This window comes from Sinohyriopsis cumingii, chromosome 3, assembly GCF_028554795.1.
Source record: "Sinohyriopsis cumingii isolate HCF-2022 chromosome 3, ASM2855479v2, whole genome shotgun sequence".
NCBI classification, from domain to species: Eukaryota; Metazoa; Mollusca; class Bivalvia; order Unionida; family Unionidae; genus Sinohyriopsis; species Sinohyriopsis cumingii.
The window spans coordinates 36,551,473-36,577,892 of NC_142963.1; the positions used below are offsets into that span (position 1 = coordinate 36,551,473).

At 35.8% G+C, this 26,420-nt stretch overlaps 1 protein-coding gene across 1 annotated transcript in view; it reads left to right on the top strand.

The window, feature by feature from the left end:
* LOC149802695 (protein FAM227A-like) overlaps positions 1–26,420 on the top strand; it is a 58,034-nt gene that overhangs the window by 12,479 nt on the left and 19,135 nt on the right. The window contains exons 2-11 of the mRNA XM_089952080.1: positions 1,992–2,165; positions 2,829–2,882; positions 3,261–3,337; positions 6,981–7,016; positions 7,318–7,431; positions 8,990–9,052; positions 12,587–12,727; positions 13,000–13,126; positions 21,739–21,843; positions 24,782–25,009. Of these exons, the coding sequence (XP_089808206.1) occupies positions 1,992–2,165; positions 2,829–2,882; positions 3,261–3,337; positions 6,981–7,016; positions 7,318–7,431; positions 8,990–9,052; positions 12,587–12,727; positions 13,000–13,126; positions 21,739–21,843; positions 24,782–25,009 (1,119 nt within the window). The remainder of the gene's footprint in view (positions 1–1,991; positions 2,166–2,828; positions 2,883–3,260; positions 3,338–6,980; positions 7,017–7,317; positions 7,432–8,989; positions 9,053–12,586; positions 12,728–12,999; positions 13,127–21,738; positions 21,844–24,781; positions 25,010–26,420) is intronic.

Genomic DNA, 26,420 nt, shown 5'->3' on the forward strand with positions numbered 1-26,420 from the left:
CAGCAGACATGTAGCATCATGTCCCACCCAGTCACATTATCCTGACACCAGGTCAACCAGTTATAACACTAACCTCTTAATGCTGAGTGCCAAGTGAGGCAGCTGCTGGTACCATTTTAATAAGTCATTGGTATGACTTGGCCAGGGTTCAAACCAGCAACCATCTGCATCCAGTGTGAATGCTTTAATCACTTAGGCCAATGGAACAGTACAATTTCTACACTGACATTCACTTTAGCATGAATGACATCACATGACAAGTCATAAACTATGGTTGGCTTCTATGTTATTTGCATTAGATACCAGACTGCACCTCATGGCATATTTTAATTGGATGCATTTTTATGATCTTATGAGAGAAGATTTACTGTGTATGTGCTAGGTTAATTAATATATATAATTTTTATTGGGACTCCTATTTTTATGGCAGAGACTCCAATTTTTTTCAAGGAAGGAAGCCTGGATTGCAACTTTCAAAATCCTACAGAGAACAATATCACTAGAACTCAAAGACCTGCCACTGTATCAATTTAAGGATGCATAGTTTGGGAGTCTTTCTAATAAAATAATTTAATATATACTTTTGTATGCTTTAATGTATTTATGAATAGTACCAATATTAAATGTCATTGGTTAGGAATTGAAATGGCATGTATCAGCATTTGGAAAAATAATTTCAGCCATAAAATTGTGGAGTCCTCACCACTTTGTATAGGCACCCTCAGTTCATGCTTTTAAAGTCATAAAAAAACTAATTCTAAATCCATTGCAGTTTGATATCAGTAAGTAACAAAAATATATTCTTATGTAGAAAAACAATGGAAAAACACAAAACCAGTAGAAACTTTATGGTTAATGTCCACATCCTGACTTGAAATCTCTGTGATTTAAGTTGCATTAATGACCCTGGCTTTTGGAATTATTTTTTTTTACAAACAAAGCACCAACTCTTTGATATTACTATGCAAATAGGTATAGATCATTCCAATGCCATATGTATTTTATCACTTTTTCTTCCTTTCTGCAGGCTGAACTGTACTGATTCATATATAAATATGTAATGATCAACAATATTTATACAATACTAAATTCATGTAATCATGATTGCTTGGTGTTACATAATGTTTATTACTTTACTCTTTACAGGCAGATTGTAGATCAAACTGAAAATGAAAATATAAAATTGCTGTTACAGTAGTAAATGCAGTTGATCTTGTATATCATCAGGACATATGATTGCACATAAGACATTTTACAAGTAAGAACTCATCATGGATATATATATATATATATATATATATATATATATATATATATATATATATATATATATATATATATATATATATTATTTCATTAAAACATGTCATAGGAGTAGCACTTGCTGATGAAGTATTTTTCAATTTAGCTGAAGAAGTGATGATTTTTCAATATGGGGCTTATAAGGGGAGGGACCATGTCAGCTCAGTGGTTCGATTGTCTGACTCATGAGTGAAAGGGTTCAGGTTCAGATCCTGCCGTTAGATCAGCCTGGGCTGGATACCATGGAGTGTTGTTAGGTAAAGTAGTTTACAGTGATTGCCTTAGCATTAAATAACCTACCTGTGTTGCTATGCCATAAAACGTCAAGCCATTTGAGAAAAGGACAGTTAATTTTGCGTGAGTGTTGATTACATTTTTAAATATATTAAAACTGAATGGCAGTATTAAGGGATATATAAATTTGGAATGAATGGTGATCTGTCCATTTTTTAAAAATATTGTGTGAATTTTTGTGATTGTTGATTAAGTTGTCAGATATATGAAAACTGAAAGGCAGTAATAAGGAATGTATAAACTTTGAATTAAAAGTGATTGGTCCATATTTTTTTAATATTTTTTTTGGTGCTGGACAGGATTATTTTAAAACATATCAGTGTCACATTTTTTAAAAACAACTATTACTGCTTCTGTTGTAAAACTCAAGTAAAATCACCTTAACTGTATGTCAGCTTTTCTCATTGGGTCAATTGAGGAAGTCAACAGGAAAATAAGCAATCTTGACCGGAAGCTCCAGGCTTACACAGAGTTGGTGGTTGAGAGTCGAGCTTCAGACCGTCCAGATGTGGAAGAAGTATTTGTTCGTCCCTCAAGTTCCAAAGGAAGAGAGATGGTTGCAAGAAAAGGTTCTTTTTACCACAATATGAAAGTTATTTCTTAATAGGGTCTATAAAATGAATATCATAAAAAGTATGTTTGGCAGCATTAAATTTTAATGAATCTGTAATATTTTTAATTTTATTTAAAAAGAATCTGGATGATATGCTTAAATGTTTTAATTTGTATGCCATTTCATATAATATTAAATTTTTTGTCTTTATCAAATTAACACATTCTGTATTGGTTAAAACCTTCTGAAATACAGTAATTACAAATTTATAATTAATCAAGTTCTCATTTCAGATTTCTACTTCTTTTAACTTAATTTTTCTGTAGATTCCAAGCAGTTTGTCTTGTTTATTAGTGAAATATTAGAGTGAATTATGAAAGGATTGATGAAATTAATTACTGATTTGCCTGCTTTTTTGGGGACATAGGGACAATAATGGATCAATATCACTGTTCTTCTAACAAAATAGATTGAGGAACTTTATCATTATAATAAATGTCATGTAAGCTTGAATTATTGATTGCCACCACCATTCTTATATAGAATGGCATGACAAGTATTACCATAGAAAAACCTTTGGGTTGGAGAAGTAAAGAAAAAAAAGTTTGAAGTTTTTAATAAATCAGGTTCTAAAGAGTAGTTTTTTTTCACGGAAAATTTACTTGTTTTTAATTTTCAGAGAGGGAGACACGAGAGATGAATCGATTTGCTGGTTACTATACACTGAAACAAAGTAAGTGAAAAACATGTAAATCCATATTAAAATTTTAGTTGATACAGAAACTTCATATGATTTCCTTATTCCAGTTCTGACCTCCTTGATACAGGCTGTATAGTACATTTACATACAGCACCTGCATTACATATAAATTGCTTAAACAAAAACTATAGAATTGGTGTACCAGTCCACATTAAATTTATAATTGATGATTAAAGTTGAAGTCCTTTTTCACACACATTTCTCCTTTACAAAGAATGAATTTAAAAGGGTTAAAATCTTTTTAAAATTGAGTAAAATCTATTATTCATTCTAAGTATTTAATGTCATCTTATTTCCTCTTCCTCTTAACTTTTATCTGATTCAGTTTTTATTATTTTATATTTCTTGCAGCATTTCTACCTGGGAGGAGTGAGCGAGTGAAGAATATTTCTAAAATCAGTGTTCAGCCCAGTAAAACATCCCAGGCAGTAAGTATAGTGGATATGTTATCTTTAATTCTACATGTATGCCCTAAAAAACCAAAATAGAAACCATCTTCAAAAGTAAGTCTATTTTGAAAATACAGTTTCCAAGTCTTACAAGATTGTGCTCTCAAAGTTAAGTCAGGCTACAACAAACAAGCAGCCTAATATATTCAGTGTTTTAATGTATGCATATAAATTAAAATAAGGAGAGAGAAATTTATGTCTTAATAGAAGAAACACAGAAAGTTTCAGCTATTGTGAAAATTTTATTGGTTAGCTCTGTGCTTAGATCATGTGCAATTTCCATAAGTACAATATCCAAAAGAAATTTCAGCCATTGTACACATAGAGGTATGCCAATATTCTCACCACTTTGCATGTTGCAATTGCAAACAATTTCACCTTACACCTGTCACTCTCTCAGAAATTAATTGCTCCGGTGGCCTAGTGGTTAGAGCATCCGCCTCAGATGCAGAAGGTTGCTGGGATAGGCACTTAGCATTAAAACGTTAGTGTTAAGACTGGTCAGCCTGATGTCAGGATAATGTGACTGGGTGGGACATGATGCTACGTGTTTGTAGCATAATGCTTCAGTGCTAGACATCACTATAAACTGCCACACTGCGGACATCATAGCGATATGAATGAAGCATTGTAAAAACTACAATAAAAATCCAAATCACACACACACACACACTTTCAGAAATTCATAATATCTGTTGAGTGCCCCAAAATGACCCTTTTTCAAATAAAGGGGACATTCCCGCACTAAATATTCATAAACAGACCATGTGTGAGCAGCCCACATAATAATCTTGAAGGTTAGCAAGCAAAGGGTAGAGCATATGCTTTTGTCATTATAGTGTCACTATCAGATGTTATCATGGAAGACCTCAAACCAGTTCCACTTGAAATTTGTCTAATGGACCCAATCACAATCTCACTCATACAAACACAGTTGATGGTTACATTCTGAAACATACAAGGGGTATTTAAAAAGTTCAGAATATCTTTTTACATCAATAAATGTAATGCTGATCAATAGATAACTGTCTATACAAACTACACTCCAGACACTCGGATATATGTGTGAAGTAAAATAGGTATATGAGAGTAACATCAAGATGTTAGACAAGGAGTACAAAGAGCATTCTGCACTCTATGGATGCTCTTCGACTGACACCAAGGTTGACTTGGATAAAGTTTACAATTTAATTCTCCTTATATCCTACAGTTTTGAAGTGGTTCCATTGTTTTAAAGATGGTTGTAATTCCATGGAATATGGCCACAATCTGGATAACCATTCACTGCAGTTGGTGAGTCAGTGGCTGCTGTGAAGGGGGGCAATTGATGAAGATGCTTGATGCACAGTGGAAACTATTTCTATTATCATCGACATTAATTGTCAGTTGTTTTAGTATGTTGAAGAATTATTTGGAGCCAATCAAGGTTTGTGCAAGATAGCTCCTGCATTTGTTGACAGCTGATAAAAAACAGACTTGGGTTGAATTATCAAACATCTACTCACTAAATATGAAAACAGTGACCAGAGATGTTTAAATGAGATTGTCACAAGTACTGAAACATGGATTTACTATTTTAACCTGACTCTAGAGAAAATAATACATTTTGGACCAGAGAAAATGAACAGGTTCCCAAATCTCTTGATTTAGTTGGACTGTCAAGTTAGTTTTATATGCATTATTTTTCAATGCAAAAGGCCGTTTGTCCAGGTTCCTGTGCCTGGCTCAGTCACAGGACATTTTTATGCCTTCAAAGTGTTGCCAAAACTTGTGGAAAAGTACAAAAATACCCATCTTTACTCCAGTACCTGAGCTATCCATCTACTCAATAACAACACGCTGCTGAATAAATTCACCATCAAGACAGACTTCAGGGAGTACAACATCCAAACTTTGTCACATCCTCCATTTAATCTTTATTTTGCTTCAGTTGATTTTTGGCTGAACCTTGTTATCAGAAATATGATATTGGGTAGAGAATTTGAAATCTACCATGCTACTGGAAGTGCAGTATTCCTGTTTATGAACAACATACCAAAAAGTTAATACAAAATGGCATTGAATAATCAGACTTATAAAGTGTGTAGAGGTGCTTTGAGAAGATACACTGACATAATGTTCACTAATTAATAATTCTTTTGTACAGTGTATTAACATTCAGAACTTTTTAAGTACCCCTCATGTACATGAAAATAGGCCTTGTTCTGAAATCTAACTTGCTGTAATCAATACTATTTTCAGTCCACATCACTTAAAAACTAAACAGTGCAGACTGTGTGAATTTTATTATTACGACAGTGATGATAAATATTTAGGAGTAACAAAGAATGTTTGTATGTGTGTGTGTATGTGTTTAATGAAGCTTTAACAATTTTAGTTATATCACTATGATGTCTGCTGTGTGGTACTTTATAGTAATGTCTAGCACTGGGGCATCATGTCGCAGACATGTAGCATTATGTCCAACCCATTCACATTATCCTGACACCAGAATGACCAGGCCCAACACTAGCTCTTAATGCTGCACATCAAGCAAGACAGTTGCTAGTATACTTTTTGTAAGTCTTTGCTATGATTCAGCCAGGCTTCAAACCTGCTACCTCCTGCATCCAATGTGGACTGTCTAACCACAGGAGCAGTTGCAACAAGGAACACATTTTTATATCAGTTTTGTAATTGCTTTTGACAGTGAGTACGCTTTTAGCTTATATTATATGGGATGAACATTAGTTCACCATATCAGTGCTTGAAGCAGCACTTAGCCTGATAACTCCTTAACATAAAAATATGCCATTTTTGCTGAATTGATAAGAAAATATATATCAAGCTGCCATAAGGTTTAGGTGTCAGTTCATATTAATGTAGATTTAAGGTAATTTACCTTCAGCCATTCTTCAAGATTGACCGACAGACTAACTGCCCCATTATGTCAGTAAAACACACAAATGGGGTCCAAATACATTATGTATTGTCTTAAACTGCAACAACTCAAATCTGCCAGCACATAATGCACTGGCAGATCCATGTCTATGCAGTTTGTTAGGACTAGTCAGTAGAACAAAAATCATTGATCCTGATCTGTTACTTAGAAGCCTCTATATATGGCACATTCTTCAGTCAAAATGTAGACTCTTGAAACAAATTCTTTTGGAATATAATTTTTTATTTTATTACATGTTATGAATAAAATAATATGTTATGAATAAAATAATATCATGGTTATTAGGAATAAAATGTATGAAAATTTGTTGAATAATTTGTAATGTTTTTATTGAGGCTTGCAAATCGTGAAATGAACTAATGTGCAAGACAGGGTGTTCTCTAAGTGCCAGTAGATGGGTAATGTAATTGCCTAAATTTGCTGCTTTAAAATTTTTGACACCTACTTCCAGTTTTTTGGAATGCCATTCCTTTGCAGATTCAGCATAAATTTGTTTCTCAGAAAGTTTATTTCTTTGAATTCTGGTCTTTTTCTTGTTTTTAATTATTAGTTGAATGTCTGGTCTGCTCTAAAAGTCACTTCTTTAGTTTGTGAGTTCAAGTTCCTTTATTCATTATGCACACCCTTATGAAATGATGCGAAATTTGTTTGATATACAAATTCTTTTTCTTTTTCTTCCAGACAAAGAAGGAATCTGGGAAGCCTAAATTTGTGGAGGTTTGTTGAACATTGATTTAGCTATATATATCATACTCTTGATTACCAAGAAGCACATCAGTATTTAGCAGTACAGTGTATATACATCTTATCATAATTACAATTTTGAAAACAAATTATTACCACCTTTGTATTTTCAAAATTATACAGACTTGTAAAATAAATTGTTGGATTGAATCATAATACACCCATCCTAATGTCATGAAAATATAGCATTGTTGGAAAGTTCTGCTTTTTGGTTGTGTTTTTTTTTCTTGTGACTCTAAAGAAATGAAAATTTTCAATGTTCCTTGTTCTATAGCTTCATCAGTATCCAGGTTATGACCCAATAGAGTTAACTCCCCTTCCTGATGAGGTGCCAGCAAAAGATATGATGAAGATAGCAGCAGATGCTCACATGCAACTTCATAAAAAGGTAAGTGTTACATTTAAAAAAAACTGAAATCTGACAGCAAAATTAATTTTCTTACTTCCTGTTAGAATAGCTGTCACTACATAACTGTACCATGGATTTTTTTGACAGAAATAAAGACTGTTTTTTAGAGTCTAATCCAAGTTAACAAATTAATTGGATTTTATTTTAATTATAAAAGGGACCAAAACTTAAAGCCAATGTGAGCAGTTACCTGAATATTCATGTTTATTGAACTATAGGGAAGCAAAGACAGAAGTAGTGTTGTGGTTGTAATGGATGGGAATCCAAGATACTTATAGACTGGTTTGGACAATTTTAACTGTATTATAGATGTTATCTTTGTTGGACTGGTTACTGGATATCCTAAAGTAATCACTTCTTCAAATCGTCTACACATTATTTAGAAAGCCATCAGTTTAACATGTGCCATCAGATTTGTGCATTCTTATGATATATTACTATCCAGGGAAAATAGATGTGATCCTGTAGAAAAATATCTTAGCAACCATGATACACTTAGGTGTATTAGAGATGAAGGAATCTTTCAAACATGTACATTTTCAACATCACACATTGTTATAGTACTCTCTACTTCAAATCAGGACCATTTCTGATATACTTATGTTCTAATGATCTTAAAATACATCTTTTAATGCAGTTCACTATATTTTCCATATGAAAGTGAATGGAGGTAAATTCGTATGAGCATAGATTGTGCTATACTGCCAGCTGATTTTGCCCATAATATATGTGTAGTAGTCTGCAGTCAAAATCTGTCTTAAAGACCAACTGTATAATGTAGTCACTTGCTTTGAACAGCCACACTTTTTAGATCTTCACATCAAATTGTTATAGAACTAAATGTATATTCAGAAGCCAACTGTCTTATTAGGTCTTTTTTTTATATTTCCGATGTAAAATGAGCTCAAAGTGAACATGTATAGAGCCAGATCTGCTATTACAGAAAGTGTTGGAATCATAAAAACTCTTGAGCTTTGAGCCCGGGCTGAGATTTTGTTGTAATTAATCTGATTAACTGTAAGTGGAAGCTTAATCTTAGACTAAGAGCTTTATAATCTCCAGGCCAGGATCCATGTACATACTGTTCATTCTATTAAGGATTAAATGTCTTCCTGTCCATTACATTACAACATGTATATCTACACTGTTTGCATTGGATGCATGGTATACATGGATAACTATTTACATTTGCAGATATCATCAATTTCTTAAGGCAGAAGTCAGCAGACAAAAGTGCAGACCTCCAAAATTCTCAATGGCCAAAGATGTTTTATTCATAGATTTGAATCACCATTGATAATATCTGGTGATTTGGCAGTCATTAGAACTAGTGCATGTATTTACTTTGTATGTACATGTATTTACTTTGTATGTACAGATATTTACTTTGTATGTACATGTATTTACTTTGTACATGTATTGTCTTCGTATGTACTTGTATTTACTTTGTATATACATGTATTTACTTTGAATGTACATGTATTTACTTTGAATGTACGTGTATTTTACTTTGTATGCTTTCTCATTTATTTTTTAGCCTCATTTTAAGCCTGAATTTGAAAAGTATTTCTACTCTCCAATGTCGCAAGCAGTTTTCCAGGTGTGTATACTAGTATATCTTATGGCATAGTGTATTTTGTTAAATTGGACTTAACAGGTATTCATTATACATACATTTGTGTGGACTTATTGTGATCAATTGTCCATCCATATGTTTGTTTGAACATCCAGACATCCATCCTTCAGTTGTTTCTCCTTGTAACCATAAGTTCTTCAACACAGATTAAAAAGTGATTAGATTGATTGATATCTAGTATATACTTGCTTGAATGTTGAGTGCCACTGGAAACAACATAGAATAATGCAATGGGTCTGTGTTATTTTTTCTATTGAGCACTCCTAACAAACTACAGAGACGCAGAGTTACCAGTGCATTATGCAAGCATATACGGTAATGTTTCAGAATGATGATTTCTTAACAATAATGTTTGCAAACTCTGGCTGGGGGGAGTGTAGGGAGCATTCCGAACAGAGAAAGAAGTTAGTTCTGTTACAATAAAATATACATGATACTAATAGCAGACACTTTTAACATGGCGTAGTCACCCATAAATACATTAAGAATTGCATGTTATTTTCATATGAGCTCATTTAGAAATTAGAGTACCCTGGCATCAATTTCTTAAAAAGCGCCTTCCATGGGTACTATTTTTGCATAATTGGAACAGCCCTAGGAAATAATAAAATCACTTATGATTATCACTTAAAATCAATTCATAAAAATGTTGCGACTATTTGAATAGAAGACATGTTTGATCATTTAGGGACCATGTGACATGTAGTTTGAATAATACATTATGTTATATGTATTCTTAAAGTCTGTACAAGCTCCTCAAAGCAAGTCTGTAAACCAGTCCTTTCAGATATTCCTTGCTCACCATGCAGTAATCCCAGTTGTCTTAAAAAGCTATAAATTAAAAAAAAAGACAATTGGGTTATTTGTGGATTTTTTTAACTGTATTACTTCACATTATGTAGATAAACCATTCCACAATCTACCTTACAAACAGGAAACCTTATTGTGTGAAAAAAGCATATATTTTTATATAAATATGAAAATAAAACAGTTTCTAATTTATGAAGAGAGAATGATCAGAGATGGGGGGACGGATTAAAACATTATTATTATAAGTCTTTCTTCGGTATTATTTTGAAATATATATTAATTCTTACCATATACACTCACTTATTAGTCAATTCCAACTGCAAAATGCATAGATCCAGATATGCAGTTCCATTATGTGCCACCAGCAGATCTGGATTTATGCAGTTTGTTAAGAGTACTGTCTGTACTTGCTTATAAGTCAAGTCAAACTACAAATAACAAAGATCCTTATCTGCTTTTGCTTAATGTGCCTGCAGATCAGGGTCTCTGTTGTTTGTTCTACTGATTACTCCTAACAAGCTGCACAGACCCAGAGTTTCTAGTACATTAAGCAATGGCAGATGGGTGTCTGTGCAGTTTGCAGTTTTCATCATCATCATCATCATCAATCCCTTAACCCAAGAGGTCATTGGGGAACCATAGTTTACTTTACAACCAATTCTCTCCATCTTTTCCTGTTCTCTACTGCCCTTTGGGAATCTCCAAAACCCATGCATGTCCACTCCTTAATGTTTTCTTCCCACCTTTGTTCTGTCTACCTCTTCTGCTGCACCCTCACACTGTGCCTTGCAAGATTGTTTTTGCCAGTCCAGATGACCTTGAGACTTGACCGTACCACTTAAGTTTACACCTTTTTATAGTGGTCAAGAGGTCTTCAATGGATCCGATGGCTTGGTGGATCCTAATGTGTGGACTTCTTCGTTGGTTGCATGGTAAGTGTATGAGATGTCCAAGATCTTGTGGTAGCATCTCATTTCGAAGGTTTGAATCCTTCTTTGTAGATCTGATGTGAGCGTCCATGTTTCACAAGCATTCAGAAAGATGGAGATGACAATCGAGTGCATCAGCCTTATTTTGGAACTAAAAGCAATGTTGGTATGTTTCCATATTGGTCTCAACCTTGTTATTGCTGCTGTTGTCTGGGAAATCCTGCAGAGTAGTTCTGGTTTGGAGCCCTCATCTGTGATAATTGATCCCAAGTACTTGAAGCTTGTGACTCTTTCCAGCTTCTGTCCACTGACCTTTATTTCTGCACTGATGCCATTGGTGTTGTTTCTCATCAGTTTGGCTTTTTTGGCACTAATCTCCATACTGTATGCTGTTGAGGTTGTCTCAAAGCATTCAACCAAGTCAGCCAGTTCTTTTTCATCTTCTGCTAAACCATCAATATCATCTGTGAAGTGAAGTTTGGTGATTGTTCTTCCTCCAATGTTGACAGTGCCCTTGTGGTCATGCAAGGCATCCTCTATGATCCTTTCCAGGAAAATGTTGAAGAGTGTAGGTGACAGTATACATCCCTGTCTGACTCCAACTGATGTTTGAAACCAATCTCCTCTGCTGCCATAGATGAAGACAGCACTGGTGGCTTTGTCATAGAGGTGATTAACATCCTGCACCCGGTTTGAGCTGATGTTGTACTTCCTCATAGTTGCCCATAAGGCCGCATGTCATACCCTGTCAAAGGTCTTTTTGAAATCTATAAAGATGTGGTATAGATTCTGCTGATGCTGAAGGTATTTCTCACAAAGGAGTCTGAGATTGAAGATTTCTTCTGTAGTGCTCCTTCCTGCTCGGAAGCCTGCCTGCTCTTCAGCAATATTTTTCTCTGCTTGAGTCTTTAGTGTGTTGAGAATTATCTTCAGCATGACTTTGCACTTTTACTCATCTTATAAGCAAGTATCAACAGTAATCAAATAAACAAACAACATAGTCCCTGGTCTGCCAGTGCATTAAGCAATGACAAATCTGGGTCTGTGTCATTTGCAGTACTATTGGACTTGGCTTGCATATGAATTTATAATGCTAATAATAGCATACAAGTATTATGAAGTATTAATGATTAGTCATCAGTACAAGATAGAACAAATTGGGAAATCCCAGTGTATCTGAAAATTTGGATATTTTATAATTTTCAGTATAATCATTTTCAAATCATGGAACTTTCAGGTTCTCATGACATTTAGTCCTATACTATCAGGCTGCATTTTCCATTAAGTGTCTTACAGATAATCCATCTTACATAAGTACACCCCAAAATGTAGGCAACAAAAGAATATTTTCTTTTAAAATACAATACTACATTGTATGTGGCATTAACTGTTTTAGGATAATACATTACTATCTTTTTAGTGGCATTAATTACATGGATAATACATTACTACATTGTACATCGCATTCACTATTCAGGATAATACATTACTACATTGTACATGGCATTCACTATTCAGGATAATGCATTACTACATTGTACATGGCATTCACTATTCAGGATAATACATTACTACATTGTACATGGCATTCACTATTCAGGATAATACATTACTACATGGCATCAACTGTTTCAGGATAATACATTGCTACATTGTGCATGGCATTAACTATTCAGGATAATACATTACTACATTGTACATGGCATTCACTGTTCAAGACAATGCATTTCTACATTGTACATGGCATTAACTGTTTCAGGATATGTTCTGGTACCTTTTCCTTGAACGTTACCAGACAAGCAGGAACTCTCAAGTCAAGTTGTTCAACAGGGTTGCCTTCAACTATGTCAAACTGTTGTTGTATGTTAAAGACCCTCTACAGAGAGATGTCTTATTCAAGGTGAGCACAAATTGTTAATTGTAGAACTATGGCATCAATGGCTGCTCGGCACTATAATATTATGTTTTTCTTTAAATTCATTGATTGATTTAGCAGAGAACAGATATATTTAATACAAAATTATGTTATGACAGATATATTTAATATCTAATTATCTGTTATCGTGTCAATATACTCTCACTATATATCCTTCTTTGCTTTTGCCATTTTTCCATAATTGGTTTTAAAATACATTGTATTATAATAAATATCACAACACGTGCATATTCCAGGATTATCCCAGCCTAATTTCGCAGGCAATCTATGCTGCATACTGCCACTGCTTCCCTGATTCCTACCGGCAGTTTGGAGAGGACTTCAAGGAAGATCTGGTAGCATTGGTGTATGGTTGGATAGCAGGTAGATTACATTACATTTATCATGAGAGTGAATTAACTATGTTTATATTCCCAAGGTCAGACAATAACTTGAACAGTTTCATGTACTATATATACACATGTATAAGTCAGGTCCTAAGACAGTACAAAATGATCATCATCAGTCTCGGATCAGGTCACTTGGCTACATCCCAGACACTCTCCACCAATAAACCCCAATAGCCACTGAAAACAATTGATTCATTATGCCTGAATTTTCATAATGATAAAACAGATATCAGGTGCAATCTGGATTAAAAAATGGCTTAAAATCATACATTCTTTTGTTTAGAGTACAATTAGCAATTCATTAGAGAGTTTCAAGACCCTGTTGATATTTTGACCCTTTAATAAGTATTATAAGGGACAAGAAATTGTCATTTTCATGCTTGTATGATAGTGCTTGCCATTGAACAGTACTTGTGTTGGCACTAACAGTTTTCAAAGATTTGGTTATCATTTTAATTTGATTTTCATTCTTCCGATGATTTATCTTCTTTACACAATAAGAACTGATGGTTCAAAAAATGTTATGGAAAAAGAGAGAGTAATATATATATATCAGCTTCCTATGTTGAAACATTGTCATGCTAAAAACAAAGGCATAAGAAGAAATATTTGTTAAGTATGTAGTTTCTTTTTGTGCTAATCATGTCCATGGTTTAAATAGAACCAAAAATTGTATAAAAAAATGTACATGGTGTCGGTAAAATACTGCAGGAGCAACTTGACATACATTTTATAATACAGGTCATGAGAATGAACTTTGTTTGTTGAAATAGATAGATACTGAAATGCCATTTGAGATGCTATAAAATTTTGTTCCTTTGTCAAAAGCGGTGTTGAAGATGAAAAACAAAACAACATTGTTGTTATAACATTTAGTATCATGAAATTTGGACAGACCAATTGCACACCACTTTTTATTTATTTATTCTCACACCAAAGGCACCAAAGCCTACATACGATGAAGTGATCACCAACTCAGTCACCAAAAGCATATCTGTCATTGAAGTTATTGCCAGTTCAGCCACCAAAGGGAAATATGTCAGTGTCTACATCATTGAAGTGATCACCAATTCTGACACCAATGGCATATACAACAAAGTCTATATGAAAAATTAAGTGATCCCCATTTATGACACTAGAGGCATATATGACAAAGTCTATATGAAAAATGAAGTGATTTGCAATTATGACACCAAGGAGGTGAACCATATTTCTCACCTATGTGAAAGAAAAGTCCTGCAAGTTTATGATCCCATTTTTTTCTTCTCATGGTATGAGTGTTTCATGTTGATGCCAAACCTTGTATAAAAACAATTCCTATAAGAAGAATTGTGCAAAGCTTAGTACATTGTAGTACATAACTTAAAATAGTTTAAATTTAGTTTCTTGTCTTGTTCATGAAAGATATCTGTGTTGCTTTGAACTCACTAATCATAAGCAGTATTTCTCCTTCAAACAAGTTGCCCAATCACATTACGTTAGGAATATTAGCTTGCTACCCCACGAATCCAGCCCTACTAAAAGAAAAACCATCTTAGATAGACAAAGGGCAGTAACTCTTGCTCATTATCTCCCCTTGATACCACCAGGTGTTGCCAGTTTTTAGCTTTGCTGTGTCCTGAGACATCTGCAGTGCAATAGCCTCCGACAATCCAGCCCATTTTTGTGTTCCAGTGGACCGATTCAACATTCATTTTGCATTTATAATGCAGATTTTTCGGTCTACTGCAGGCTGTATACTTTAATTTACAATTTCTGCCAATATTTTGAGAGATTTGTCACTTGTCAGGACTTCATCTTGTAGGACCATTGTCCCACCATGCTATCGTTGACCTTACACAAGGTTATTACAGGTTAGCATACATTTGACTTTATTCACTTACTCCATCCACTATGGAGCACTTAATAGTGAATTTTGATGTGCTGCTTGATAATTATGCTTAATTTATTTGTATTCCATGCTATTTTGAGAGAATTATTATTAAGCAAACATACAGCATAGGTTTCTGATATGACACTTCACCGATCTGTTAGTTACAAGTGTTTTTAGCGACCTAGCAGTTTCACACATTACTAGTTTCTGCTTTAGTTTATGTGTCTTGTGTCGTTTTAGCATATATCAATTAAACATTCTACAGGCAACTTCAGAGGATGGAAGTTTTCCAGGACTCCTGTTTTGTTTAAGTTATGCATACATGATTTCTATTATGCAGCATCTATAACATGTGGTGATGACAGTGTTTTATTTCAGGAACCTAGTAATTTCAACAATTTTCTAGTTTCTACTTAGGTGTGTTTTTTATATCAGAGCATGATAGCCTACCACGACTCTGGTTTGGTTTATAGTATGTACACATTGTCCGTTTATTAACTATGCATTGTGCTTAAGCTTAATATAGGACATATGTTTATGATGCGAAACATTTACGGGTCTGTTCGTTATGGCAGTGTTTTTGCAACCTGGTAATTTCAACCCTTTACTAGATTCTGCTTTAGTTTGTGTCATTTTTGCAGAATATTTATTTAATCGATCTGTATGCAGTTTCAAAGCATGGAAGTCTGTCATGACTCCGGCTATGTTATGTTATGTTTACATTGTTTCTGATATACAGCATCTACAATATGTAGTCTTGGCTGCCGAGTGAGATGATTTATATTATTAGCTTGTTAGTCACATACTAATTTGCTAATCTATGCTTTGTTTTTCTATCATCTTGTGTCGTTTCAGGAGGAATGTTTACTACTCACATTTCATGCATGTGCACAAATGTCGCCCTGTTCTTCATTAAAGGGCATGAGCTAAATATGCAGTGCTTGGTCAGAAAACATATGGACTGCTGTATTTCAGAAAGCGGCAGTAGGGAAAGAGAGATGGTTGAGTTCGTGACAGGATATCTCTGACATCCTTAGTCTCCACCCCACATCAGCATCAGTGGCAAGCCTTGTGGGGGTTGCTGGAGTCCCCCCATCTGGCTAAAGTTTGTTGCATGGAACCAACACGTACCATTATGTCAGGGGACGGAGAGGATAAAGAAGCGGACCATCCATCGCTGGATAAGCACTCTCTTCAGTATAAGCAAAACATATGGGGAATATTTCCCATTTGTAGGCAACCCAGATGAGGTAAGCATCCACATGTCAGAGCATGGCCTTCAGACCAGTAAGTCGGGGTGCATGGGATTTACAGTTGATCAGCTGGACCCAAATAATAATAATAATAATAATACTGCTGCACTGACACCGGCCGACACTGGCAATCATGCCAACATTACCAGCAGTCCAACCATCCCAGCATGGAGACCTCTTGGCCAGAATTGGCCAACTACAAAATGTGTATGGGGTCTTAGTGATAGATCTGTCTGTCTAGCTGGGCAGTCATCAACATATCGTTGTTTCAACGGTGATTTAGATGAGAAATCTGCCTGTTCTTCCATGGTTTTGGATTGGCTGGCACAGATGTGTGCTGGACCAACATATATGCGACAATGGTGCTGGAAAGGCCAGTAGTGTGGCGTTGCTGACAGTTTGGCAAAGGCCAGAGATACCAGTAGTGATGGAAAGGCCAGAGTGAAGTGATGCCAACAGTGCGTGAAAGGACAGCGATGCAGGCACTACTGGAAAAGCAGTCATTGCTGTCTTTACCAGCATTGCTGGATATTAGAGTACTCATGGCTTATACTCAAGGGAGAGATTGGGTCTTGCACAGATATAACTGAGCGGAGTTGTCAAGGCCACCCAGCATGACTTATGCAAAGCTTGAAGCCGAGCCAGATGATAACCCAGTACACAGTAAGGGTGATAAGTCATCGATAGTTGCATGTGCAACCACATCAACCCCTATCGTGCTATAGTATGAAACTGATTTGAGCTCACTAGTCCTCCCTTTTCCCTCAGAAAGGGGAGGGGCTGATCCAAGTCAGTCAGAGGTGCTTCAGGTTTTATTCATCAACAATTCCCGCACTCCTCCACATGATACACCATTAGATTAGCCTTATGATAACAGAGGATACGGTCACTCATAAAAGGCATGGGAGCATGTGCTAAGGAGACATTCCACAATGATATACTCTAAACTTGCTTTTGAGATGCAAACAGCAGGTGGAGGTCCATCATGGACTGGAGTCTCCCCACCTTATTCAAGATGAGGAAGGCGATTTCATTCCACCTCTCCATCAGACATGGCAAGTATGCCGTTAGTCTTGATCTGACATGTATACTTCCACATCCCTATCCACCTTGTCTATTGTTAGTTTCCTTGTTCCGCTTACTGCCACAGCATAATCAACTCCCCATTCTTCTCTTTGGCCCTCATCAACGCCAGGGCTTTCACTCACACTAGGTACTCTGCCATCTCCTCGTTCCAGGTGTCGTTATCTACATTGACAGCAGCGTACCTGGGCAGCATCTTAAAGAAACACATGGTAATTTCTATCCTGCTCTAAGGCAGAATGATATCCCTTCTCTGCTAGATCATCCAGGCCTTTTCACAAACTGGGTTATTCAGGCCTTGTCAGCACATTGGCATCCCGTTTTATGTCCTCTTAATCAAGCAGTCATGATCACGCCCAAAATTTGATCACTCCCATGTCAGTGGGGCAATCCAGGCTGGCTGACCATTGGAATTCTGCTGAAGAACCCCAGGCAGAAATAATGTAAAGTACTGCTGCCAAAGCACATGGTGGTAGTACCCACCTGTTACTGACATTTACTACCACTAGTGACACCTGGAGAACAGCCACTTTGCATCAATATCCCAGAAAGGAAGCCTGTCATCAATACCTTTTTATTTCTATAAAGATCGATCCTGGGGGCAAAACGGTCGTCTTTCGATCTGACAACACTGTGATGGTGACCGATTTCTTGAAACAGGAAGGTACCAGACCACTTGTCTGGTGTTCTGATTTGGCATTTTTCTATGTGGGTGCAACAATCTCCTTATCAACATACAATTCAGACACCATCTGGCTGCATCAGTGGCTTCACCAAAAATCCAGACAGAAAATGCCATGTCCTTCACACAGAATGTCCCCTCCATCAGTTGGTTGTCACTCAGATTCACACACTTCAAGGGCATCCGATGATCAATGCTTGGCGACAAGGTGTAATCAAAAGCTACCCACCTTTGTTGCCCTCCTCCATTTCCAGACACAGCAGCTTGGGCTGTGAGATGCACTATCAGCATCTGGGAGGGGTTGTGGGCCTGTTTCACCCCTCCTATGGTGCTACAATTTTGAGGTCAGAATGGCAAGGTGACTCTGATAGCCCCTCTTTGAGGGCACAAGCCCTGTATCACTGATCTATTTTTCCAAACAAAGATACACCCAAGAAGATTCCACCCAACCTGAATCGACTGCCTTCTTCTTCTACATGCTGAGCTTTTTCCAGTACAGCCTTGCAAGTCAGACAATTCAAACCATCATATGTGGAGAGAATCTTCAAACCTGGAGAGTAACCATCTATATCGCTGATCTGCTTGCCGCTATCCCACAACAGGCCGACTTTCTCTGGCTCTGTTCTTGGAGGAGAAATAGTTGGACCCCAATTGTTACCTAAGGCTGCCACCCTACAATATTGGACAGATTACGGCACCATGGCAACATGTTTGTGTGGGATAGAGTTCTGTCAGATCTTTTAGACAATATTGGTCTCCTTGACCAATATCCCTTATTTGTCTCCAAAGGGATCCCATCGGGATTTTTTAACATGGTTAGATTTGAACCCCTTCGAACTTCTTGCCTACACATCGCTAAAGTCACTATCATACAGACCATGTTTACTGATAGCTTTAGCTTCAGCATGCAGAGTAAGAGGGGCTGTATCCACCTTTATGCTCACCTGACTTCTCTTTGGTTCAGATCAGGGTTTAGTGGTTCTCAAGAGACCATTGGGATTCATAGCCCAGAACAGATTACCATCTGACGGTAGTCAGCCAGTGTCCCTGCTTTCTTTCTTCCATAGCCAGGTCTAGAACAGCAGCCATGCAAGATTCTGTTCACACCTGCAGAGATCAATGATCTCAGATACATTCTGATATCACGGCAGATGTGAGACATTGGGCATGATAAAGATCTCTCACATCTGTTAGGCAATTTGATCTGCAGCAACCAAAATCCATAACTTTGTTTCCAAAATGGAATTTGTCTTGGGTTTTAAGTTGGCTCAGCTCAAGCAAGTTTGAACCTCTTGCTCATGCTTCGAAAAGTTCCTATCATATAAGACATGCTTCCTGATTGCTTTAGCTTTTGCATGCAGGATCAGTGAGCTGCATGCACTTTGAGTCGACCTGAACTATATTCTGTTCAGTTCAGATCATTCGGTAGTCCTCCTTACACAACCAGTCCTAGTTGCCAAGAATCAGTTGCCATACAAAGGTAACCAACGAGTTGTCATTTGTCCTCTCTTTTCCATGCAAGATCCTGTCTGCACCCTCAAGCACTACTTGAGATGCACAGAGACAAGTTGTGACACTAGCAATGTCTCTTCTCATGTGGCTTACTGCTTTGAGGTTTCAAGCTATCTCTGAGAGACAGAACAAAGGATATCACTCTTCACACCCTTTATTCCCGGCTGAAGAGGGTCATATGCTTGGTGTACTCTGGCATGTCACCAGATCAGAGTAGCCTCATGTCTGTGCCCACAAGCATTACTTGAGACACACACAGACAAGTCATGACATGTGCAAATAACACTTCCTCCTGATCAAGGTCAGAAAAAAACGCATCACCCCTCAAGCTCTTGTTTCGTGGTTGAAGTGGGTTATATGTTCTAAATCTAGATCAGAGTCACATCATGAAGATTACATCACATGAGATTAGAACTAATTTTGTGAGCCTTGCTTTCGAATGCAATGTTTTGATCAGAGACATTATAGAAGCTGCGCGCTGGCATGCAGAGTCAACATTCTCAAGGTTTTACCTCAGAGATTTAGCGTCGCAGAAACAAATTTTGGATCTAGTGGGGCCAGTGGCAGCAGCAGTCAGCCACCAGACCCAACTAGACCAATCAACACAGCCCATGAGCTTTGCTGGATTTGCCAGTGAATATATACACACACACACACACACAAGTCCCAGATCAATGGATCTCGGGCTATGTTGCTTAGGTCATTAGGAGAACGGGTTATCTTTCATACGGGGAATCAAGCCACTCGTCTCCAGGATACCTGAGGTAGAGGCCTGATGCTCAGCATCCCCTCCTCCTATTACTTATTCTCCTAACATAATGTGATTGGGGAACCTATTCAAAGGAAAACAAATTTTTGAAGTAAATTATGTTTCTCCCAGAATACTTACCTAATCACATTACTTAAAAACCCTCCCAACTACCCCACCATGTGGGCATCCGTGTTAATGTCTCACTCATCTAAAAACTGGCAACACCTGGTGGTATTAAGAGGATAAAATGGGCAAGAGTTACTACCCTTTGTCTAAAAATAGATAATGATTATCGTCTTTTAATAGGGCTGGATTTGCAAAGTAGAATGTATTCCTAACTTAATGTGATCGGGTAAGTATTCTCCAAGAAACATAATTTACTTTAAAAGTTTGCTTTCCGTACTCAGTTTAATCTAATGCTCAAGAGCACTTGGACATAGAACACAATTAATTTTACTATATGTTCTCTTCATTTGTTTCTCAGTACTGACCTTTCCACTGTGTGACAATCAATGCAAATCATATGTTAATCTAAAATACCTTCAAAGATGACTTCACGGTGAAGTTCTTGTCAAAGGTTGACCTGTTCTTTTTTGAGATGCTGGACTGTCAACAGAGCAGCATCTAAACAGAACACAGATTTCACTTCCAGATCATCACCAAGGCCTTATTACTCACTGTGCACTGTCACCAAAATACACACAGACAACAACACCCTGAGCTCATATTATCAAGAATAAACGATTACCTTTAAATCCCCACCAAACATGCATAAATAAAACTCTTCTGTCACCACCAAAATGAGAGAGGAAAAAATGTTCTAAAAATGGACTAGAACTACATTCGTGGGTACTGAACTGGAAGTACTAATTGTGACCCAATTCCACTGACACCCAATATCAGTGGCATTTTTGGATAACCTCTGACTTTTCTGGCTAAGATTTAAATCTCAAACAATTGAAACAATTGGTTGGAAGTGTTTTAAAAAAATGTAACAATGACTCAGAATAGAAAACGAGTTGAAATAAATACATGTTGCTCATACATCTGTGGTGTGCCACATTGATTTTAGAAAACATTGCTTACAGCAATTGAAGGCAAAACTAACCTCCAGTAAGACTTGTTTATCGAGATGGTAGTGTTTGCTCAGAGCAAGTTTTTACCTGTAACTGTACTGTAAGCAGTGTTCCATGAAAATGACATAGTGTAACAAAGACATTGAAGTAGGAGCTATATACCTCATCTGGATTTCTTGTCTGAGCAGTTTTGATTTTTTCAAATGCTTGGATCAGTTGTGCAGACACATAAAAAGCCACTGCCGAAAATGACTGAAATATTCTACATGCTTATCATACTTTAGTGTAGTGGTGAAATGGACTCTGATCAAGGTAACACTGTTTAATAAGTATGGCTGTCATTCTCATTCATTTAGGAATAAAGCCAGCTCCACGCTGTTGGTTGAGGTGGAATTTCAGTAAATTGGAGCCTCCTAACATCAAAATGAGAGAGGAAATCCTGAATCAAAAGAACAAGAAGAGTAAGACAGTTAATTTATTTATTTTATGATTGTGGTTTATTGTTCATGTACTATTGCAGACATAAATGATGGTAATCTACAACATATGGATAAGCTTCCTGCATGAGCCTAATATTTAATTATCAGCAGCAAAAATATTCCACTGTCCAGACAACTGGGGCAAGATTATCATGCTGCAGGGCTAGTGGTTGTTCTCATGGTCATGCCCAGTCGGGCAAGCATTTATTCCACCAGTACAGAAAGTGGTTATTTCCTAGAAATAATTAAATACTGCATAATTCATCTGAAATGCAAGTTCTTTGGTCAGTAATCATTTAAATAATATTCAGTGCATATCAGTAAACATTATTTCTCACCTGTTTAATCCCATTCCATGGCCATATAAATCCTTTAATCATTCATAATTTGTACTGCCTGCTTACCAGAAATCCCTATTCAAGAGGAGGTGTTCAACAGATATTTTCCCACACTTGCTATCATAATGCTGTTAGCCTGTTTCAAGTGATCATAGTATTTTGTTACTGGTTATTTAATTGAATAACAAACTTGAGGAAAACCAATAAGATTTCATAGTCTAACAGTTTCAAACAATTTAATTTATTGGAAGATGTAATAACAAATACAGGTAAAACCCATTATACTGTGATTCGTTATTATGCAGTTCTGCTTATAACATGATGGCAGCATGGCTCTCATTTTTTAATTTAAGGTGACCTCTCTTTTTAAGATCCTAAATTCGGAAAAGCCAATTATTTGTATCCCTAGCAGATTATATGATCAAGAGGTTAGTTTAAATTGATGACATTGAAATTTCAATGTACATTTTCTATTGGGAAGTTTTTCAAAACATTTGTTAACGTGATTCTGCTTATATCGTGATGTTATTCTTTGGACCTAGAGTATTGTGTTATAACAGGTTTTACCAGTATATATCTTTCTGAGCCAAAAACTTGTGACATTACGATAATGCAAATCAAATGATTTAAATATCTGAAAGTTTTATTTGTTAATTTGTGTTTAAATTAAATCACATTGCATTTTAAATAATGTTTTATTGGTTTGTATGAAATTGGAATAGAGTTTCTACTTAATAGTCTGAAATATTTTACCTTTAGTTTTGATCATTAAATACCTACACAGATACATTCCATTTTGTCATGCACAGGCTTTGGGCAAGTGGACAGGCTGGCTGGGCATATAACTTTGATTCTTATGTGCCCAGTGGGCAAGTTATAAAAATTGGGATTTTTCTAGCCCTGTATTATGAATTGTTCCTTACTATTCCTATTTAGTATTTTGTTATAAATGGATGAATAATTATGACATGAATGTAACAATGGACTGATTGTTGTATAATTATCTTTTGTACCAAGGTATGGGTGGAAAATTTAAAATACTTGAGAGCAGTTATGGATGTGTGATTTTCCAGAATATTGCATTTGTATTTGCATTTATTTTTTGGATGCAGTAATAAAAACTCAGTCAAATTTGGACACAGAACATATCAATAGAGAATAATTAGTTAAATTATTTATCTCATGTACATTTTTAAGGTCAAAATGGAACATGGTCAAGGTCGCAAACATAAGCATCAGACAATTCATTTGATAATTTGGCTTGTACACTTTGTTGTACTGATTTTTGGGTTACCGAGTTGAAGAATAAAGTAGGTTAAATCCAAACACAGTTCAGAAATGAATGAAAACTTTAGTTACACATACTGAAACCTCACCAGTTTTTTTATGTGGTTGTTCTCAGGCTTAGGGGTATGTGGATTCAGGAGATCAGTTTTTCTGAAAAATCAGAAGTTGCAGTAACAATGAAAATCTCATTCAATAACATTAATAAGAGCATGTGTGTATGCATGTGTCCTTTTTATTTTCAGAGGAGCATGTGTCTAAAAATGTATGTGTAATTACTATTGGTATTGGAACAGTGTATGTGTGTATATGTATATTTAGAATTTGCATAGGAACATGTGTGTGTGTGTGTGTGTGTGTGTGTGTGTGTGTTCTAGCAGAGCATTGTGTGTGTACTGTTGGCCTAGGAGTATGTGCATGGATGTATATGTAGTTACTATTTGCATTGGAACATGTGTATGTGTGTATTTTACTTTTTGCAGAGGACTGTGTATAAGTGCTACTATTAGCATATGAGTATGTGCATATATGTGTATGTAGTTACTATTAGCATATGAGTATGTGCATATATGTGTATGTAGTTACTATTAGCATATGAGTATGTGCATGTATATGTAGTTACTATTAGCATATGAGTATGTGCATGTATGTGTATGTAGTTACTACTTGCCTAGGAGTATGTGCATGTATGTGTATGTAGTTACTATTTGCATGAGTATGTTTAGTTATGTGTGGTTACTATATGTATAGGAGCATTTATATGTCTGTATGTGAATGTATTTGTTATTTGCAGATCTTTCCTCAAGCTTGCAGGTTTCCTTATTGTGAAAAAATATCAAGTTGAAGGTGGTTGCTACCTTTTAACCAATTTGGCGGCTGAACTACAGAATGATATTTCCTATAATTTATCTATAGAATTTGCTATAAAATGTATTTAAATGGGGATACAAATCATTGGCATGTGGAAGCATTGAAATAAAAATAAACTGGTTGAGCAAATGTCCATTACAGATATTTACAACATTTCCAATATAAAAGCATAAATCAAAATATGATTATATAACCTTCCCCAAAACTTGAAATATTTTTTTGTCCAGATTAAATCATTTTTCTGTTTGTTTAATTATGGCTGTAATATGACTAATGGTATATAAAACAGGATAATTTGCATGCACTGACATTAGAATCTATTGGTTTAATTAAGTGCACAGTTTTCAATCAGTAATAACATAGATTGTAAAAAGAAGTCACTTTAGACAATGTACACACACATATGTATCATGACCTATATGTTTCAGCATCAATGGTTGTGAACTTTGATTACCTGGATTCACTCATATCTAGCAATATCAGTCGACATGCTTCAACAACTTCCTTGTCCCAATCTGCATCCAATGCCTCTGCCCCATCTGGCATGGGGCGCTCACGCTGGAAGGGTGCTATGAGAAAGAAAAGTGGGGGATTAGTGGAACAGAAAACAAGTAAAGGCCTAGTCCCTTCCTCCTCATCTTCATCATCCCATGAAGGTATGTCATGTTGGGATATTCTTCTGCTACTTGATAGGAACTTGCAATTATAAATAGATGCACCACTTACAAAAACTTTTCAGGGCTCTTCTATTTAAACATACATGTATATGGTACCCAGGGAAGGCAGTTTTTAAAAAATATATGCCAGGGTTCTTTGATCTTACAGAGTTCATGTTAAAATGATAAGAAAATTGTAAATTGCATCTATGGTTGAGTACCCGGCTTTAAAAGTGCCTTCCCTGGGTCCCATGTATGTTTTAATGGAACAGCCCTCAGTAAATATCTGTGTAGTTCACTATTTTTTCATGCACATAATTTGTAATATTTAAAAACAAATAAGAGAATTTTCTGGAAAGTTGAATCAGAAAGCTGCAAAGTCCAAATGATTGATGTTTGGAGATTAATTTTTGTACTAAAGTCTTTTCCATGCTTAGTTGTAATGGCAACTGGCAGGCTGCCAATTGAAATCACTGGCATTTGAAAGTTATATCTGTAACTTAAGGGATCTCGATCCAGGTTTGTGCATAGACATGTTCAGTTCTAGTTTCTGTTTATTTAGGGAATTATTAAGAAATATAAAAGCAAAATCATCATTATTCTTAATTTTGAATAACCAACATAAATAATAGAAATTAGGTTGTGCCTAATTGCTCTATGAAATAGACAATACTGGCCCAACATTGTGCAAACAAATCCCAGTTGCCAGTTATTGTCTGGATACTTTGATTGCATAATAAACTCGTTAGCACCATTTTCACTTTTCATATATTTTTTTAATTGTTCTTGGTAGCAATAATTGTATTTTGCAAATGTTCTTTTTTTTGTAGGGTACTAATTTGTATGGATTTTATGTTTGATAAAAAGCATGGATTTAAAGACCCAATGAACATTGAACCTTTTGTGGAAACATTAGGATCCATTATCAGATCTACATATTTAATAACCAATGAAAATATCATTTTCACAAAACCTTGAAAATGTATACCGCAAAAATAAATGAGTTCACAGTATTTATTATTAAAATAATGACGTCAAGACCATATTACACTATAAATCAGCATCAAGATGACTAATTATTTCCCTGAAAATTATGTTATTTTTCCATCTCATAACTGAGCTTATTCCTTGACTTATGCTTTACAGAAATTGTTGACTGTTTTTACTTGAAAGAAAATAAGTACAAAGATCTAGCTTGCATAGTGGCCATTCTGAAATGAAATGGTGGCTTTGAGGGGGCTAGCCTCTCATGAGGCAGACAAAAAGGCATACACAAATACATTTTCATATAGAATGTGGTAGTCTCTGAGCAAATAGTGGCATCTCTTTGAAATACATGTCCCTCGTTACAGAAGTAACTACTTTATGAAATAAATATCACAGTGTATAATCATACTTGTGAAAGATCCAT